The sequence below is a fragment of the Triticum urartu genome, chromosome 3A, assembly GCF_056163025.1.
Source record: "Triticum urartu cultivar PI428250 chromosome 3A, HENAU_Tu73, whole genome shotgun sequence".
NCBI lineage: Eukaryota > Viridiplantae > Streptophyta > Magnoliopsida > Poales > Poaceae > Triticum > Triticum urartu.
In genome coordinates this window covers 638,646,045-638,664,087 of record NC_141875.1, presented here as the reverse complement: position 1 = coordinate 638,664,087, position 18,043 = coordinate 638,646,045, and the positions used below count along the sequence as shown (strand labels likewise).

The following is an 18,043-nucleotide window of genomic DNA, read 5'->3' as shown; positions in this document are numbered from 1 at the left end:
TCACTAAACGAAACAAGCCCCATGGGTAACCTCCTCATGGAGGTGGTGAGGTTACCAGCACACTAGGCAGGCAGAACAAACCAAAGACACACAAATAGATATCATATAAACATAAGTTTAAACCAAATCAAGCAGTTCTCAACATAGCATGACACTTAGACTAAGCAGTTTTTAACCGAACCAGTACGACATAGTCCTAACCAAACTAGCATGTGCAACAAAGAGGTCTCCCAGACGTTCACGGCGAAGGCGTTGTCGTGCCTCCCGCACTTGGTCACCACTTCAATGACGTCGTCGTTGAAGACGGTCAGCTTCGGGGTGTCGGGAACCAGCAACTTGAAGGTCACCATGAACCGGATCTTGATTTGGTGGACGACGGCGAAGGGGGCCCAACCCCGATCGAGGGTGACTCGGTCGTTCATCAGCCGGACAGTGACCCTCCGTCCGCAGTCGGTGTTTGTCTTCAGCTTGAACTCCGTCCGCACGGCGGGGAAGTGCTTTGTGAAGTCCAGGGGCATAGGCAGGCACTCCATCTTCGGGGCAAGGATCATCTTGCAGAAGTGAGTTGGCCCAACCTCATGGTAGTGCCCATAGTTCTGGCACTTGCCATTGTGGGGCTCCTCCACCACCACATCCTCGTCCGTGAGCGGCACCTCGTCCAAGGGCGGCACCACCTCCTCGCCCTTCTCCATTGCCGACACCACCTCCTCGCCCTTCTCCATTGCCGACACCACCTCCTTGCCCTTGTTCTCCGTCTCGATCTGCATTATGAACAACACAAAGTTCAAAGGTTGTTCGGTATTAAATCCTATCGCCCAAGCCCCTATATTTACCCACCACCGCACTCAATTAACCCTCTATGTCTCTTACTCCTCTACCACCTCTCCATCGCCATGAACTCCAACCCCTTCCCCTGGGGCATTAGATGGAGGGCATTCTTCCTCGGGTGCTCGCTCGGTGACCACACCAAGTTCGAGAACACCATTGAAGTGTGCTCAAACTTCACCAACATCGATGAGGGAGGAGTTGAAGACGTTGATTCCTGACCCAGTGAAGGGCGCTATGTCAGTCGACATCCTGCGCTAGGCCATGAATCACGCCGACTCCGAGATGTTGCACGGAGCGCAAGATGGGCCAAGTACAAGGAGTACAGAGCTCCTCAAGACCAGCGTGCCATAGCGTTCTGGAATAGGACGTTGGTGGCGTCGGAGGTCATCACTTTGGAGCCGGAGGAGGAAGCGGTGGCGATGGTGGTCAGGGCGCCGGAGCTAGCCCACCATAGTATGCGAATAGATCTGGACGGCAGTGAGGATGACGAGACAGTGCATGCTACGGTCGAGCTAGAGGACAACTACAAGACCGAGGGGCACCGCCGCTCCAAGCGCCTCCAGGGTCGTCGCGGCTAGGATTTAAAGCTACCGTGTAAGATTAACCCCGAATCCCCATTCCCCTTGTACTCAATCCGGATCAGAACCCTAAAATCCATCGCTACTTAGTACTCATGAAGAAGTTCTGAACAATCCTATGGCTATTTACCCCGATTCCCCATTCCCCTAGAACACGGATGGATTACGTGGACCGAATCTGAACGCGGATGCATTACACGGACCGAATCTGAACGCGGATCGAATACGAATTGGTATGGGAGGAGATGAAAATAGGGCTTACCGCCACTTCCGAAGTGCTAGGGGTGATGTTTCTGATGCCGGTGGTTGCCTTGTTGTTCTCCAATCCGCTGAACGCCGCCCCTGGTGTGACAGCGGGAGAATGGAGAGAGGGGAGAGAGAGTGGTGAGGATAATTATTGTCGACGATTAGGGAAACAACGCGAAGTTTCTAGCATGGCTCCTCGCGTGCACCCGCCGCCGACCACGTGCATCCCGCGGGCCTGGCCATGGAAAAACTGCCAATTCTGAGGTTCCTAGCGAGCCTGGCTGGTGGTGCTTTAAACATCGTGCGATGCGGGCCAAACAGGCCAAACAATGAACACATGTAACCAAACAGACAATTTTCTTCTCGCGCGGGCCCGGTTGGGCCTAATGCGGGCAAACAAACACGCCCTAGGACAATGCCCGTGCATTGCTATGAGCAAAATGAGTCAACACAATTTAACAAATGCATCGACCAATAAGTGAAGAATTATTTGATATCATAGTTGAATGTCCATGAATTGAGACAAAATATATATTACTATGATGACCAAAGGCATAAGGAAGACGAAAATCAAGCAAACCCAAGTATTTCCCAAAAAAGAGCTCACAACTTAGAAATTAAAGGAACCGATAACACATCATGATTTTGAACTTGGTTTCCGAACACATGCATGATTTAACTTTTCATCTAAGTATGCTAAGTAATGTAAAATTTATTACCTCCGGAGATCAGCATATTCCGAGACATTAGACAACTCCGGGTGATATGAAATTGAGACAGCCCTAGATGGCATACAACTATGCAATGTTAGCATTGTTCATCCGGTTCTAAATCAGTCTTAACTAAAGCCTGCCTTTGACCAACTTCTCTGCAAATAGACAAATATCGAGAGAAATCAGCGTGACTTCTCTGAAACAAACTACACATAATAGACACAATAGCATCACCTTGCTTGTTAACCCCCTACGAACCTGCCCTCCTTTCCTGAAACCCACAGGAAAAAAACAAAACCAAAATCAGAGACATGTTAGGACGAGATTATCTCACAAAATCTGCACCTAATTGAATAGCAAACAAAGTTGAAAAGATCCATCACACACATACTGTTCGATGGAAATCCTAGCTATTTTAAGTAAACTGGTAGCAAAAATGTACCAGAACTCATCTCCATGCATGCACCAAAATCAGCTCCAACCAAGGCTAGGTCAGAGCATTAACAGAAACAAATTCCGTGGCAACATTCAACGACAATCATACCAAACTTCTATGGCAAAACCTATCCAAGAGATGACAGATTGTATTTGTGTATTTGGATCTTGCAAGATCAGCGAATCTGCACATATGCTCCATATCAAAAATCTAACGATCCACCAATGCTTTTGTTTCATAAACTTTCTAATGCTTGAACCTATCAGAATCAGACTAAAGCAAAGCACAGTAAGCAATATCGACGACTCGGTAACAATTTCTAAAGGTAACGACCGACTAGTGACACAAAGATCGCCATACCTTAAACACCACGAACTTGGAGGAAGTCTTGGCGAGTCCGGCAGCAAGGCCTCGTCTGCATTTTTTCCAGTCTCCTCATGTGACGCCTTGTCAGCACAAAATCAGCTTGTTTCCTGTCCGGCCAAGTCCAGCGATAATGCCCCATCTGCATACAGGTGGGGAGCATTCTCTTCCTCCATGGACGATTCACCTACATCCCTATCTCGTCCGTTCTCGAGGAGGCAGATCCGGCGTTCCAGACCCACGCCACGGCATCCTCCTCGCTCCCCTCCTGCCCGTCCTCGTAGTGGTACTCCTCGTTGTAGCAGCGGAGCGCCGGACAGTAATCGTCGTCCTCGTCGCTGTCGGGGAGCCGGACAACGAGGCCGAGGGAGGCAGGTCAGCTGGTAGGTGCGGACGCGGGCGAGGTGCCGCGACGAGGGCGCGGAGGTGGTCGATCTGGGCGGCGACGAGCGCCATTTCTCGTAGGCGGAGCGGCAGAACTTTTTTTTACGTGCTATACTAGTGTCGTCTCACGGCGGCTGGCTAAAATGGTGGGGTGTTATGATTCCAAATAAACTATTGTGTGTCATTGACTTAATTCACAGCTGTCTACGGTGAATCAACAACTGCTGTACTAGTATGGAATAGCCCTACGACTTGAGCATAACACATCTCCAACTCTGAGTTGCAAAACATTATGGCCGGTGCTAGGCACCGGTCGACCGTACGCCAGCCTAGATCAGTCCCCCTCCCCCGCCACACGATCTGTGTTTTTCCTAATCGTACAATTCCTTGATCCACCTTACAACATGCTTGAATAAAAAAGAAGAGGAAAAGGAAGGGAAGAGAGAGCAGCGCCCCCGCTTGTTCTCGGCCACCTGCACCACCCTCGCTCGCCGGCTGCCTGGGGGTCACCCTCGGTTGGTCGCATGAACCCACCACAACAGGTCGTCGGCGGCGCCGCGAGGTCGTCGTCGTCACAACACTGGCCGCGTCTGTTGCAGCATGGGGTTGTTGCCGTCCCAGCATCATGTGGCCATCGTCACAACCCTGGCCGCATCCGTTGCAGCACGAGGTCGCCATTGTCCAGCATCGTGTGGCCGTCACATAGCGTCACCGGCACGGGCGTAGCAACCTCGCCGGACGGTTGCATCCTCCCGTGCTGCCCGCCTTGCATCTTTGGTGGGTGTTGGTCCGTTATTGTAGTGTTAGTTGGGCACCGGTCCGCAACCTCCCCCGGGGGTTGGTGCGGTGCCGGTTGTAGTAAACATGTGATCTTGATTGTACAAAACATGAAGCCGATTGTAGCAAAACGTGAAGCCGGTTGTAGCAAAATGTAGCAAAAAATACTACGTCGACTGTAGCAAGGCGTGACACCCGTGGTAGCAACACACGATGTTAGTTGTAGCAATGCCCGGTGTCGCTTGGACCAAGGCTGCCGTCCTAGCCCCCCGCAATCACCACGCTCGTCTTACATGGTCGTGGCTCCCCTAGACACCAGTTGGAGCTCTCACATCCATGGTTGCAACACCGGCAATCGATGGTCGCAACCTTTTGGTCATAAGATGAGGAGAAGAGAGGAGGGGGTGGCAGTAGGGCAGAAAGAAGGGGGGTGGGTACCGACCATGGCGGGTCACAGCACCGCAGGGCGGAAGGGAGAAGGTCGGCGGCAGCCACAACCACTGCATGGCAGAAAGAAGGGAGGGCGCGTGACCCGTCGCGGATCACGTGTCTTCAGTGGCAGCAACCATGACCACCAAGGGGGGGGAGGTGATACAAAGGTTGGGCATGATGGGGAATAGATACAAAGATTCTCTTTTTTTTGAGTAATCAGATACAAAGAAATGAGGCAAAGTAGAACGAGAGGTTGACGCCATTTTGGTGAAGAGATAAGAAAAGGAAGGGGCAGGCGGTGCCAGAAGGGATAAGGTTGGGCCCGCATGAGAGGACGTTGCCACGTGCACGAGGGCGACGTGCAGAGACACCGGCGCAGGTTCTAGCCGGTCACCCGGCGTGAAATATTTACCAAACTTTATAAAATAAAGGCACTTTAGCAAGGAATCCTCACATGCATTTTGCCTTTGGATTTTGCACTCACGCAACAATACTCAACAGTATCTGTTCCATAATAGGCTTTGGTTGTCGAGTATTTCACGAATCCATTGCAGATTACACCACATTCCTTTTTATTTTATTTTATTATGTAAGGGGTTCAAGTAATGTCGCCTCTCTCTGGAAATTGACATATAACCTTATTGTCAACACTCTTTGCCAGTAATACCACATGAGCAACAAAGTGGTGAAAACAACTAGTGTTACCGTCCCTCACGACCATCTTGGAGATGAGCTAGGCAAAATCATGACAATCTTCACAAACTCGCTGTCAAGAATTAGAGGGTTTGTGAAGATTGTCAAGAATCTTGGAGACAACTTGTGGAGGCATGTCTTCGTCGGATCTCGTGGGATTCGATCCGTGCTTGTCTTTGGTGGATTTGTTTGAATCCGGTCTTTGTTCGTTTTCGTTTGGGTGTTTACATGTTTGATCCTTCTGATCTACGACTTTCTTCATCGATGATGGTTGCTGATCTCGTGTGTTGGTCATATGGGACCTTAGCACGATGACTTTCCGACTGTTTACCACCGCAAGGTTTGCCCGGTTCCGGTGAGGGAGGGGCGATAACGGCGGCGCGTCTTCAGCTCGCTACAGTGCTTGTAGTCGTCGCTAGGTGGTCCACGGACATGGTTGTAATTTTTATTACCTCTGTTGTTCTTTGTACTGCCATGATTGAAAATGAATAGATTGGAAGTTTCTCGCAAAAAAAAAGAGAATGGATTAAGGTAACAATGTTGCATTCATCAAAAAAAATGATCATGAACCCTGATAAGTGCCACACATGTGACACGAACACATGTCAACTCCGAAAGGTTTTTTATGGCAAGTTTAGTTACACGAAGATGACAACTTACTTTTAGATGGCAAATTCCCGTGTTTTTTTAGATGGCAACATATTATTTTTTATTGTAAAAACTGTCAGGGACAGAATGCTTCGTGTCATACGTGTGACATTTATCATCTAGGATAATCATAGGCTGCACCCACCCAGAGACCGTAGACGTTTTGTTCTCCTCCGGCGAAGATTGGTGACCTGAAATGAAATTATGTTGGCTTGCTACTCGCAAAAAGAAATGTTGGCTTGCAACGTGTGAATCTTCCTATGCAATCCCTAAAGCAGCTCGGAGACGCATCACGCATGCTCTTTCCTTAATTATCTTTTACCCCTTCTCGCAAAAAAAAAAATCTTTTACCCCCAAAAAGAAAGATAAGTACTAATAGATTTTGGGTGCGATTTAATCAAAAAGCGCCCATGGCCTAATGGATAAGGCGTCTGACTTCTAATCAGGCGATTGTGGGTTCGAGTCCCACTGGGCGTGTGTAATTTTTTTTATATTTGTTCTTTTTGCTTCTATTTTCCATTTCTCTCTGTATGTATACTTTTTCTGAACTCACTCTCTTGTGAGTTATTATTTTCTCTCTTAAATTCGAAGTGAACTTATTCCATTGGTTGTTCTACAGCGTATTGTTTTCCTCTGCTGAAATAACTGGCCTCACTCCCACTCCCACCACCACCGCTCCATTTTTCCCTTGAAAAACTGGCGTTGGCAAATCCTAGTGGCAGCATGCCACTTCCATGGAACCAGTTTCAGCCACAAGGACGCCAACATCACACCTTCGCGCCATGTTGCTCCATCGGTTCTAGAATGGTCTGATGACAACAGCCCTACCAGGCAAACTTAATGTAACTATTAGAGGTACTCCCTCACTCCCTCTGTAAAGTTTCTACACCTAGGAGCAAATGCTCCGGGTGTGAACAGTAAAATCAAAACAATTCAAAAATTTATGAATTTTTTTTTGTGATGTACTTTTATAAATGTTTGTTGTGCATGCAAAATCACATTGGTGGAAGGTGTGGTAAAGAAACAAAATCGATGCTCTAAAAATGTTACTTACAAAAGAATTTTGAAGCTCTGATTTTATTTTTCTTCTGGCACGACTTCCACCAATGTGATTTCGCGATGAAACTTTGCATGCACATAACATTTGTGAAAGTACATCACGAAAAAAAATCAGATTTTTTTTGTGATTTTACTGTTCACACCAGGAGCATTTGCTCCTACTAGGTGTAGGAAGGTACTTCCGCGTTTAGATCACTTTACAGAGGGAGTACCATGCAACAACTATTGACATGAAAACTGCATTTATCATCAAACACAATTTTATTTCTTCATACCAACACTTCTCTTTTTGGCAATCCAGCACATTAATTTTTAAAATACCCATAGAAGAAGATGCACGTTACAAGCTACTACTACATTATAATGCCTATTTTTTTTAACATGGAACAAAACAAGCATTCGTTCGCAAGAGCAAATTGCTGATATATCATGGTATACCTATCTTTTCATCAGGATTTTCTTTATTTATAACCATTTGCACATCGCCACTGCAGGGGAAATAGGACATCCATAAACACAACGAAGAACCAGAATGATGATTCTATCTTGAAACAGCTAGGAGGGGAGGAATGCGAGATGTCCAGGGCAAAATTTGCAAGTAGGCATGTTATTATGTTCCACGTGTATTTAATAATTAATACACGGCAAAATAAAAGCCTCTTCAACACGGCATCATTGCCGCCTAGAGCTCACCGGCGTGGTAGCCCTCACGCTCTAGCAGTAATCAGGCTGAATCCTTATGGGGGGTTTTCTCTGCTCAAAACCCATTGGGCTTGCTCCCGGTACCGGCCTTTGAAGATTTCTGCTGCTGGTCATGGTAGAATGCAGCATCCAGCGCCTGGAAATTATATAATCAGCTTGCTGAAAATTACTGAAAGAAGAATGGTATTCGTGTGTTTTATGACATCAACAGCAAGGAAGTAAGTATCCAATGAGCATGAAAACCAGCAAATGAGCATTCAATACAAATATTTGCTCTCACACATATGCTTCTGCTTTGCAAATATGGAAATGTATAGCTAAATCATGACAAAAGGTATAGGTGGATAGTTTTCTCCAAGTTTCAGATAATTCATTGGGTAATGTAATCAAGCACAACAGTAAGGAATGGTAGGAACCTGTGTCATGGGCTTTACGAGTTGAGATATTTCATGTCGTACATCAGGCTGTGCTGATTCCCTTATATCCTGCACGTATGAAGTTGCACACACGATGCGTATATACAAATATAATCAAAGGCAATTCAGTTATAATTAGATTACAAATATCAACTGTGCTGAGGAAGACTAACCTGTAACTTCTGATATATCTGTGTCATTGCTTCCTTCAGCCGTTGAACCTGTGGAACAACCGGAGAAGTGCATAAACATCTAAGCAATAATGGTCTGGATGTTTTAATTGTTTAAGATAGCTTACCATATAGCAGTCCTACCAGGTATCTAGATTATAAATTAGTGACAAAACCACAGAACATAGCCATCAATCTGGGCATCCTTGACTTACTATTACGCTGTATACACAAATATACCAATACTAGACTGTATAACACAATCCTAACATCTGCTATTTTTCAGTAATTGGTTCTGTTAACAGAATTAATGTAGTATGAGAAAAGCTAAAAACAAATTGGGTAGTTAAATGCAACATTTTGACAGCCAAAAATATAATAATAAAGTAGAAGAAGAACCTGGTGGTGGTTAATTTCCATAATTACTGATAGCAAGGAAAGAGACAACCATCAAGTTGGCAACACATCAAACTCCACCACTAAAATTATTAACTGATAATTTCTACTTGCGCTCTTATTAGTTATTATTCACATGTATAACATGCACTGGTATTGTTCTCATCTTGAAGCAGGAAACTACATTTCAGTAACCATTTGTTTAATCAAAAGTCACCCCGCCACTGAGCTACATTTAGCAACTTCCACCGAAATACTATTTGTGGGTTAGAAAATAGTACAGACAAGATAGGAGTGACAATACACCTTATTACTAAGGACTGTGGTTGTTATTGGGTATGATGACCAAAAATGGCGCAGCAACTCCTGGATAGCCGTCCAATGCTAACAAAATAGACAGTCACAATAAACTCTGTCAATACAAGATGTATAATAAGATCTCGAGTGCAGTGATAAGATGATTTTAGAATGGTCGGACAAATATACATAAATAAATAAATAAAGGTACATTAAGATAAGTCCGGAAAGAAAACATTCTAGAAAAAATTGGAAGTACAGTACAGCTTCTGCATAAAAGGTAAATAGGTGCAGTATCTCACATCCATAAGTTCCTCTCGTGTTCGGTGAGGAAGACGACCAAGGAGACTGTCTTGGGGATTCTTAAGATTAAGCCTCCGTGAACGTGAAATTCCTTCATTCAATTCGCTAAGAACCTAGGCCCATACCATGTAGGTAGTTAGGTTTTCCTGCTCATGCAATTTAATACCTTAAGAATAGAGAAGCCACAGCATCCAAAACGTGTGTTTGTAAGGGAAACTTGGAGTATTCAGGTAACTGGGAGTATTGGGATGTTGATGAGATGACAATCCAACATTAAGAATTGGAACAAAACAAACAAAGGTAAACCAGTTTCAAAATGGATACTGTTTCTTTTTTGGCAATGCAAAATTGTGGACCAGGTAAGGTGTAAGTTAGTCATATATATAAAACAGTTACACAAACATCAACTTTTCTCATAGTAGAAGTGTTTGTAGCATTTAGAATGTCGGGCCTATCATTGTGTCCATAGAAATGGTTGGGAACTGATTGGTTAGTCCTATGCAAATTTTCTTCACTGGTTTTGGAAGAGCAAATTCTCTTCCAGTAAAATATGTACAGACACAGTGTTAGAGTACGTAATGGGCCTAATGGCCTGGGCTGGCGGTATAGCCCGTTAGTCTTAGGGTTAATTAGAGATAAGGATCGCTTGCTTAGGGGGTCAAGTAAGCCTTGCTTGGGAGTCAAGTAAACCTCTCTATATAAAGAGAGGAGATGTATCAATCTAATCAAGCAAGAATTAAGAAGGAAATCCCTTCCATCTTGCCCGGCCGTGGGCAAAAGGCCCCCTAAGCAAGGCTTACTTGACCCCTAAGCAAACGACCCTTATCTCTAATTAACCCTAAGACTAACGGGCTATACCGCCAGCCCAGGCCATTAGGACCATTACGTACTCTAACACACAAAGAACCACCATCCCGTTTACAGAGGAAACAAGATTCACCTACACTGGATGAGGTAACCCCATGACAGAGGAAATGAAAGAGTAATAGACCAATGTGCAGAGGGGGGGAGGGGGGTTTAGTACACCAACAATTTTGCTTACGAGATAGTACTACTCCCTCCATTCCACCGAATAAGGCGCACACACATTCCAAATCCAACTTTAACCATAAATTAGACCAATAATATATAATTTTTATAACCTACAAATCATACCATTGGAAACTTCTTTCGAATACGAATTCAACGGTATAATTTTTGTTGCACATAACGCACATTTAGTTTGTCTAATTTATTGTTGAAGATCATTTTTTAAATGCATGCATGCTTTATTCATTGGAATGGAGGGAGTAAGTCGGATATATCTACAGACATGCATCTTTCAAGGAAACAGGACCTAATCCCCGTAAAGTTTATTATAGAACATTGGTATCAGGTTCAAGTAGAACTGCTTACCTTTAGAGCAACATCTGACTGAACAACAGGACAGTTCATTTTCACGGAAGATATTTGATCCATTAAATGACGGAATGCATCATCGGTGCTCAGGCTGCAGCTGCGGGCCTTTCTTCCATCGTTGCTACCTAAAGGTCTCAGAGCATTTGCTTGCTGAGAATCAAAATATTCTCGAGGATCCTATGAAGACAAGAAAGGCGTGAGAATCCATAATCTTGCGATATACTCCCTCCGTTCGGAATTACTTGTCTTGGAAATGGATGTATCTAGAACTAAAATACGTCTAGATACATCCATTTTTGCGACAAGTAATTCCGAACGGAGGGAGTATTACTGTAGTTGATACTCCCTCCGTCCCGAATTAGTTGTCTTAGATTTGTCTAGATATGGATGTATATAGACACGTTTTAGTGTTAGGTACATCCGTATCTAGACAAATCTAAGACGACTAATTTGGGACGGAGGTAATATATTATATCAAGCCATATGAACCAACTATTACCTTTATACAAAGTGGTGCATATGGGAGACTTCGTGGAGCTTGCAGATCCTCTATCTCAGTCATGCGGGCCACCTTTACCAATCTCTCATGACTAGCATCATCAGCAGCAGAGCTAGGAGGTGGTTCTGCAGTTCATAACTCATCAGCCTAGTAAGGAACTAATTAGGGTGAGAAAAGATGCACACAGCGATATAATTACTAACCCTTCTTGGACCTTGCAAGTGCTTCAGCCACAGTCTTCGTATCAGTTGATTCAATATCTGCAAAAAGACGCATAACACATACAATCACCTTACGCACTGAAACCATATGGTGCATTAATACTAAGTTATTAACAGCAATAAGCAAATGCAAAGTAGAAATGATTGGCATTCCTCTGATGTGAAGGGGAAAGTACACCAGCACGGAGAAGGTACTACACTAGAGCATTACAGTGTGCAACCAACCAGCAGTATAGGACGGTTGATTTGTGCAATTGTCGGTGCATTCTTTTTCAGGAAAGTGTTAGATAGACAAACAGGAAGCCAGTAGAAGTGTAATCGCAGGAGAACTGTTAGGCTGTTAGCATATCAGTATCATCTCATAATAGTAATAGCATGCTTGACCAATCAACTTCAGTATACAAAAACTTAAAAGAGACAGCATGAAAACTTTTGAGTTGAGTCCAAACTTCACCTGTTGATCTCCCTTCAAGAACAACAGCAGCATGCCGATTCAGATCCTGAGAAAGTGTTCTCCTAGCCAACTCGCTATCAATATCAGTTGTCTCTCTGCTGCCATCACGGAGAACCCCATGATCCTAGATGCCCGAAAGAATAATGATATGAATTTTTCAAAATAGGACTAAGCACTACATGAGGTTGTGATCAAAATAGCAGACAAAGTTGCTCATTATGAGAAACGGATAAACCACTTGTCTTTGTGAACTTGTAGATATAACAAAACAGTAGCAAGAACACAAACACACCGGAAGATGGATGTAGTCATCCCCTGCATCTGCCTCCATGTCTAATGTTGGATCAACTCGTTTTATCTGTAAACAATAATTGAGACATCAATATTTTTTGAAGGAAACTTGTATTGCAAAATATGCAGGATGCAACAATAAACAGCCAGAATTATACCTTGAGCTTTGCCTCCTTGGCAAGTATATCATCATTTTTCAAAAACATGGCTAATTCCTCATCATCAGCGGCTTCAGCTTTTGCCGCTAAAGTATTTTTTGTCCTAAGTAGATACTCAGCTCTACAGTATTTTGTCCAAAAATCCTTTTCTGACAACTTTTTGGGAGTCACGGGAGATGAAGGAAAAACAGAGCAAAATGAGAATCCAAATCCACTTTATGCCAACACAGATATAGTATAAACTAACTTCAACTTAAGCTCAAGCTTCCTAAAGCCTTGGTAAGGCACATGAAAATAGTATATACAAGTATGCACTATCTTACCTTCTTCGGGACATAATCCAAAAATGCCCGATGCACGGCTGGCTTTTCTGCAAAAATCTGCAAAACCGCAAATAATATATCATATTCATAACAACTGATTTTCAAGACTTATTCAACATCCAATAAACAATCTCGGAGTTTAGCATTGACATGGTTAATAATGTATGCCAGGTAAACTAGTATTACTGAGCAGATGTAGCCCAGCCCAAGGACCAGAATAAGCCTGTTCGACCGGGTCAAGAAATGCGGTCACGACGGTGTGGCCTCACTCATAGTAAAGTCATAGGTGGCTACCCATGTGAGTCAAAAGGGGCAATGTTCTTCACGACACTGATTATGAATGTGGCCCGATGAATCCAGGCCAATGAGCCTAAGAGTCAGATAATACATCGATACAATCTAAATGTATTCAGAGAAGGGAATAAGGAAGAGAATGAGAAGGGAGTGGGCTGTGGGACTAGCTCACTTCCTCTCAATCTCTCCCTTCCACTCTGTCCTTGTCCCATTGCTATCGCATGGGGTCATGACCAGCAGCTTCCTGGTGGACAACCAGATCACAAGAATACAGGGTGCTCGACCTGACATCGTGAATAGGACAGTGACCTGCAATCCAAGTAACTATGTCCAGGACAGGCTTACAATGCCTGATAGTCTGGACAGGCCAATCCTGAGCATAGCTTCAATTATCCAGACTAATAGATGCAAGAATGCGTTTGAGTAGCCCACTCGAAGTTTTTGAACAGGTATAGCTAAACATAGTGGAATTTACATTTTTCATGCAGTAAAAATGGCATATTTAGATTTTCATGGCATAAAAATGGCTTGACAAGGGATCCTACCATTCTATATGTATGTCAAGTACTGAAGAAGAAAAGAAAAATAGAACTGTGTCATCACAAAGAGTTACAGTTTGTAAAATACCACCTAGTGAGGATGACGTGGAGGTCTAGGACCATGTGTCAGTACATGACCCTAAGAAAACAAGTGAGGTGTTGCTCCTTACACAGAATGCAATAGGTGCTAATAAATAGTTGGTCAAGTGAAACCATTAAACAACACAACTGTTTAGAAATTCCATCAACCATAGCATTACACCTTTTTTAGGTACATAGCACGGCACATGACAGTTAAAAATATTGCAAATGATGCTACCAGGCAGACCAGCATTTAGATGAATGCATAGCTGCATTTATGATGGTTGAAGAAGTAGCAAATGATGCTAGCAGGTAGACCTGCTTTAGATGATAATTCATTACCAAGGTAGAAACAATGTACCTGATGGATAATCTCAGTAGTCAGACTGAAAGTAACCTTGTTTGTCTGTGGAAGGATACACATAAATCAGAAATGAGTAAATTAAGATAACCAACATTCAGTGAAGTCAATAAGTGATAGGATACAGCCATGTACTACATAAACTATCATAATTTGCCACATAGGCTTGCAATGACTATAGGCCCATAGCATACCTGTCCATCAGCTGATGGCCTAACATCAGCTAGCATGGCACTTTTGAAACCTGGCTTTTGTTTTGATGCTTTGTTTGTTTCATCGTCAAGTAAATTCTGCAGGACTTAAATAAGTATTGGTTGCAACGGAATAAGAATATACTACAAAACAAACAGAAATTGTATCCATGCACAGTAGTTTTTACCTTTCTTGTTGCCCAAAATTCAGACTCTTGCAGAATATTGCCAAGCACAAACTTCTTATGTAACTTCTGCAGTTCACTGCAAACAGAGAAGGTTCAACAAGACAATAATACAACAGAACTGTGTTCCTCTGGTTGGCTATGATAGTCTGAAACTCTGTCTGTATCATTCTCTTAAAACAACATAGGAAGATTAAATGTTCATCCCTACAGCTACACAGATCTGTTAACCTAACAGCATCAACATGCTCCTGACGTGATCTATTAATAAAATATAACCGAATGACATTACACCAACAACGGTAGCATTTCGTCCCAAGCAAGTTCAGGTACGCTAGGAAATATATCTGAATGACATTCCCATACAAAAAATGGATAGGTGAAAACATTTTGGCATCTGCACTTTATTTTGGCTCTTTCAAAGTTCTACAGTTACAACACATAAAAGGCATATCATTTTCAATCTAGAAGCTATGCCACCAGCTTCATTATGTAATGTTGCGCAGATTTGTATGCTGATGAAACAGACCAGTAAAGACCAGTTAAAAGTGAAGCTTTAGTATCATCTTTGAATAAGTGAACCTACGAAAGCCAAATGCATACTTAACAAGAAAAAAAATAAGAATCAGGTAATCAATTGAAAAGCACAAGCACATAAGGGCTCAGCAAAAATTACTAAAGAGAGCAAGACAGCTTGCGCTGTTGCAGTTTAGTATTAAATTATTATCAATACCCCATGTTGCTGTCAGCAGAAGAATCATGCAGGGTGTTTGAAATACAGATATTACCTGTCTTCTCGCAGCAATTTCATCCGCCGTTCCATTTCGGCAGAACTGAGCTGTTCTGGACCAGTTGACACAGCTGATTTTTCTGGAGGTACATTTGTTCTAGCAGGCACAGTACCTTGATGTTTGCCTAAAACCCTAGCTGAAAGGACAACATCACCAGTTAGTTCTATATTTTGTTGGCAATAATTGTGTAGACTAGAGGTGAAACTCACAATCAAAATATTGAAGCAAGGACCAAAAGTAACATTAAAAATGCATATACTCAGTCTAACAAGAATAATCATTTTCAAAAGATGTATTTGTTCATAATATGTGATCTATTTGATGGCAGAAAATGACATGCCTATTAGAAACATTTACTGAACATTACCTACAAAGTCGCGACACAAATCACGGTTACCAACATTGTCAAACTCAAAAATATAGCCTCCCCCCTGAAAAAAGCACAGAAATCACAATCTTCTCAGTCACAGAAATAAATGCAGAGCATACATATGCCTATCAACCAAAACTCAACAGGATGTTTATATTTAATTAATTGATCATACCTTGTCAGAATCTTTTGAAAGATTCAATAATGGCGGCGTTGGTTTGCTGCCATCTACCTTGTTAAACTTGTGGCCTGAAGCACATGTAGGAAGAAGCTACAAAGTTACCATCAAGCATATTGGTAATGACCATGAAATCAATTCTCATCAACCAACATGCAAGGCCTACTCTGGCACAGCTGATGAGCTGAATATGTAATATTGGACGTATGTATTCTGAATATGTAATCTTGGATGTATATGTTCTCCATTCTGTTGAATCATTTCAAACAAACCCACGGCAAATCGCAAACCACACCTAGTAAATTCCCATCTATCTACAATTAAGTAGTTTCCTAACACATTAGAACAAGGAGAACAATGGCAGTACTTCAATTTTGTACAACCCTCAGTGCTATGATTATGAAACCAGCGCTGCATATGGACAAAGGACAAGCACCTTTGATGCTTCGGAAATCAACATTGAGCTTCATTAGTGAGCGTGGATCATTAGGGGTAAATATTAACTTGTCTTCACTCTGCAATTACAAGAACAAAGAAGCGCATTATGATCACTTGCAAGCAACGGTAAGACTGCATCAGCACCAAATATGAAAAATGAAAATACTAGGAACATCATACATAAACAATGCAATCACGAACCAAACAACTGCCTCAAGCGGATTTTTTATAGCATGTGTTGAGCCCCCAATTTCATTAAGCAAACTGGGTGTTCCTACTTGGGGCACAAATTGGCTCCCACTAAAGGCAAAGGAGGCACCACCGGGCTTGACACACAATCCTTTCACTCCAACCGCAATGCTAACTTACGGCGGATCAGACTTACTCTGTTCCACGACTAAACCCGAATGTTGGGTGCAGTACACATACAACAATGAGGAAAGCACAGGCACACGCACGCCGATCTAGTAAGCAGCAGCATGCTTCAATTTGTTCTGTTTTGCGTCCAATCAGAAACCTACTCTGGATCAATCAGTTGGTCACCTCAACACCGATAACCCCCTGCCGAGCAACCACGCCTCGACGACCGAGCAGCAAAAGCAATGCCGGCGCAAGCCAACCAAACAGAACCAAGGCCAACACAAAAGGGGGGTTTCGGATGGGAGGTGCGAATGGGGTGGGTGGGGAGTGGTGGTGGTGGTGGGGAGCGGGCGAGCGAGGATGGGGACGCACCATGCGGAGGACGCCGCCGTGGCCGGGGTCCCTGAGCGTGGTCTTGTACTTGGCACCGATCGTCATGGTCCCCATCGCCTCCCCCTCCTCGCTCTCAACGGCGCAGGGAGAGGGCTAGGCGGCTATCTAGACAGGGATTCGCCCGCAAACCTCGGGAAAGTGACACCCGGATGGTCGCCTCGCCTCGCCTCGCCTCGCCGGCGCCGGTGCCGATAGGGTTGGTATCGATGTCGAGTTCGAAGGAGGGCTGTGCAGTCGGGGGCTGGAGTCGTTGCAGGGGCGGAACACGAGACGCTGCGGGGAGCTGGGACTCCGGCACAGGGAGGGAGTTAGGCGGCGGCGGCAGGGGATGCTGGTGGGAGGCGGCGGTGCTCGTCGGTCTGAGCGAGGGAGGGACGGCGAGGGGAAAAGGAGGCCGAGCGAACGTGTGGGTTTGCGGTGGCACTGGCCCGTAAATAAGAAGACAAGGCCGTGGCTAAAGCTAGGTCGCGTTTGGTTAGACCGAACTGATCGGGTTTTTTTATAAGATTTTTTTTTTGAAACGTAGATTCAAGAAGAGCCCGACTTTGAATTAACAAAGCCATCAACCGGCCAGGATTACAACTCCGGAATACAACCACACTCCAACTAAAAGGAAAGAAAACAAACAGCAAAGATACAAGGGCGCCTAGGAGCAGCTCACAGAGGCAAACAACAAACTAGCTAGCTAGAAGATGGACATGAAACACAAAGCTAGAGATGTCAGGAACCCCATACACGCCGAGAACCAAGGCACAAAACGCTAAATGGCTCAGGAAAGAGCACCGACGACAGAACAAAGCACGCCATTGCCAAACGCCTGGGCTTGAAGGAGACACATCCATCCAGATCCATTGTCACAGAAGGCCCCTGCCTCCTCGCCTGGCTCGAGGCGCCGCACCGGTGAGCGATGGACATGCTCACCCTAGAACCTGCATGAATGGCATCGCATGCAACCACAGGGGCGGAACCAGGCGTTCCTAGCCTGCTGACGACGACTTACCAGAAATAGAGCAACGCCAAATGCAAGAGTCCGGGCATGAAACAGGGGCGAGCTATCGGAATGCACAAAAGGGCAGC

General features: G+C 44.2%; 2 protein-coding genes and 1 non-coding gene across 4 annotated transcripts; 1 reads left to right on the top strand and 2 right to left on the bottom strand.

The window, feature by feature from the left end:
- Positions 1–142: 142 nt before the first annotated feature.
- Positions 143–1,949, bottom strand: LOC147981010 (uncharacterized). The gene is made up of 2 exons (XM_087513753.1): positions 1,669–1,949; positions 143–761 (listed from the first exon to the last, which is right to left on the bottom strand). Exon 2 carries the CDS (start codon positions 720–722, stop codon positions 156–158), a length of 567 nt encoding a protein of 188 aa, XP_087369879.1. The 5' UTR covers positions 723–761; positions 1,669–1,949; the 3' UTR covers positions 143–155.
- A 4,553-nt stretch (positions 1,950–6,502) lies between these two features.
- On the top strand, positions 6,503–6,575 carry TRNAR-UCU (transfer RNA arginine (anticodon UCU)). The gene has a single exon. It is a non-coding gene; the product is annotated as a tRNA-Arg (tRNA).
- Positions 6,576–7,582: 1,007 nt separating this feature from the next.
- On the bottom strand, positions 7,583–17,350 carry LOC125545674 (general transcription and DNA repair factor IIH subunit TFB1-1). Of its 2 annotated transcripts, XM_048709695.2 has the most exons (20): positions 16,946–17,350; positions 16,212–16,290; positions 15,773–15,846; positions 15,595–15,658; positions 15,225–15,363; positions 14,440–14,515; positions 14,255–14,350; positions 14,061–14,105; positions 12,786–12,842; positions 12,463–12,618; positions 12,306–12,371; positions 12,014–12,137; positions 11,542–11,598; positions 11,339–11,463; positions 10,837–11,016; positions 9,441–9,554; positions 9,148–9,225; positions 8,449–8,496; positions 8,276–8,344; positions 7,583–7,995 (listed from the first exon to the last, which is right to left on the bottom strand). In XM_048709695.2, exons 1-20 carry the CDS (start codon positions 17,018–17,020, stop codon positions 7,915–7,917), a joined length of 1,803 nt encoding a protein of 600 aa, XP_048565652.2. In that variant the 5' UTR covers positions 17,021–17,350; the 3' UTR covers positions 7,583–7,914. The 2 variants fall into 2 exon arrangements, 1 of the variants encoding a protein (XP_048565652.2); XR_007300151.2 differs by lacking the exons at positions 7,583–7,995; positions 8,276–8,344; positions 8,449–8,496 and having other exon boundaries at positions 9,191–9,225; positions 9,441–9,587.
- Between the last annotated feature and the right edge of the window lie 693 nt (positions 17,351–18,043).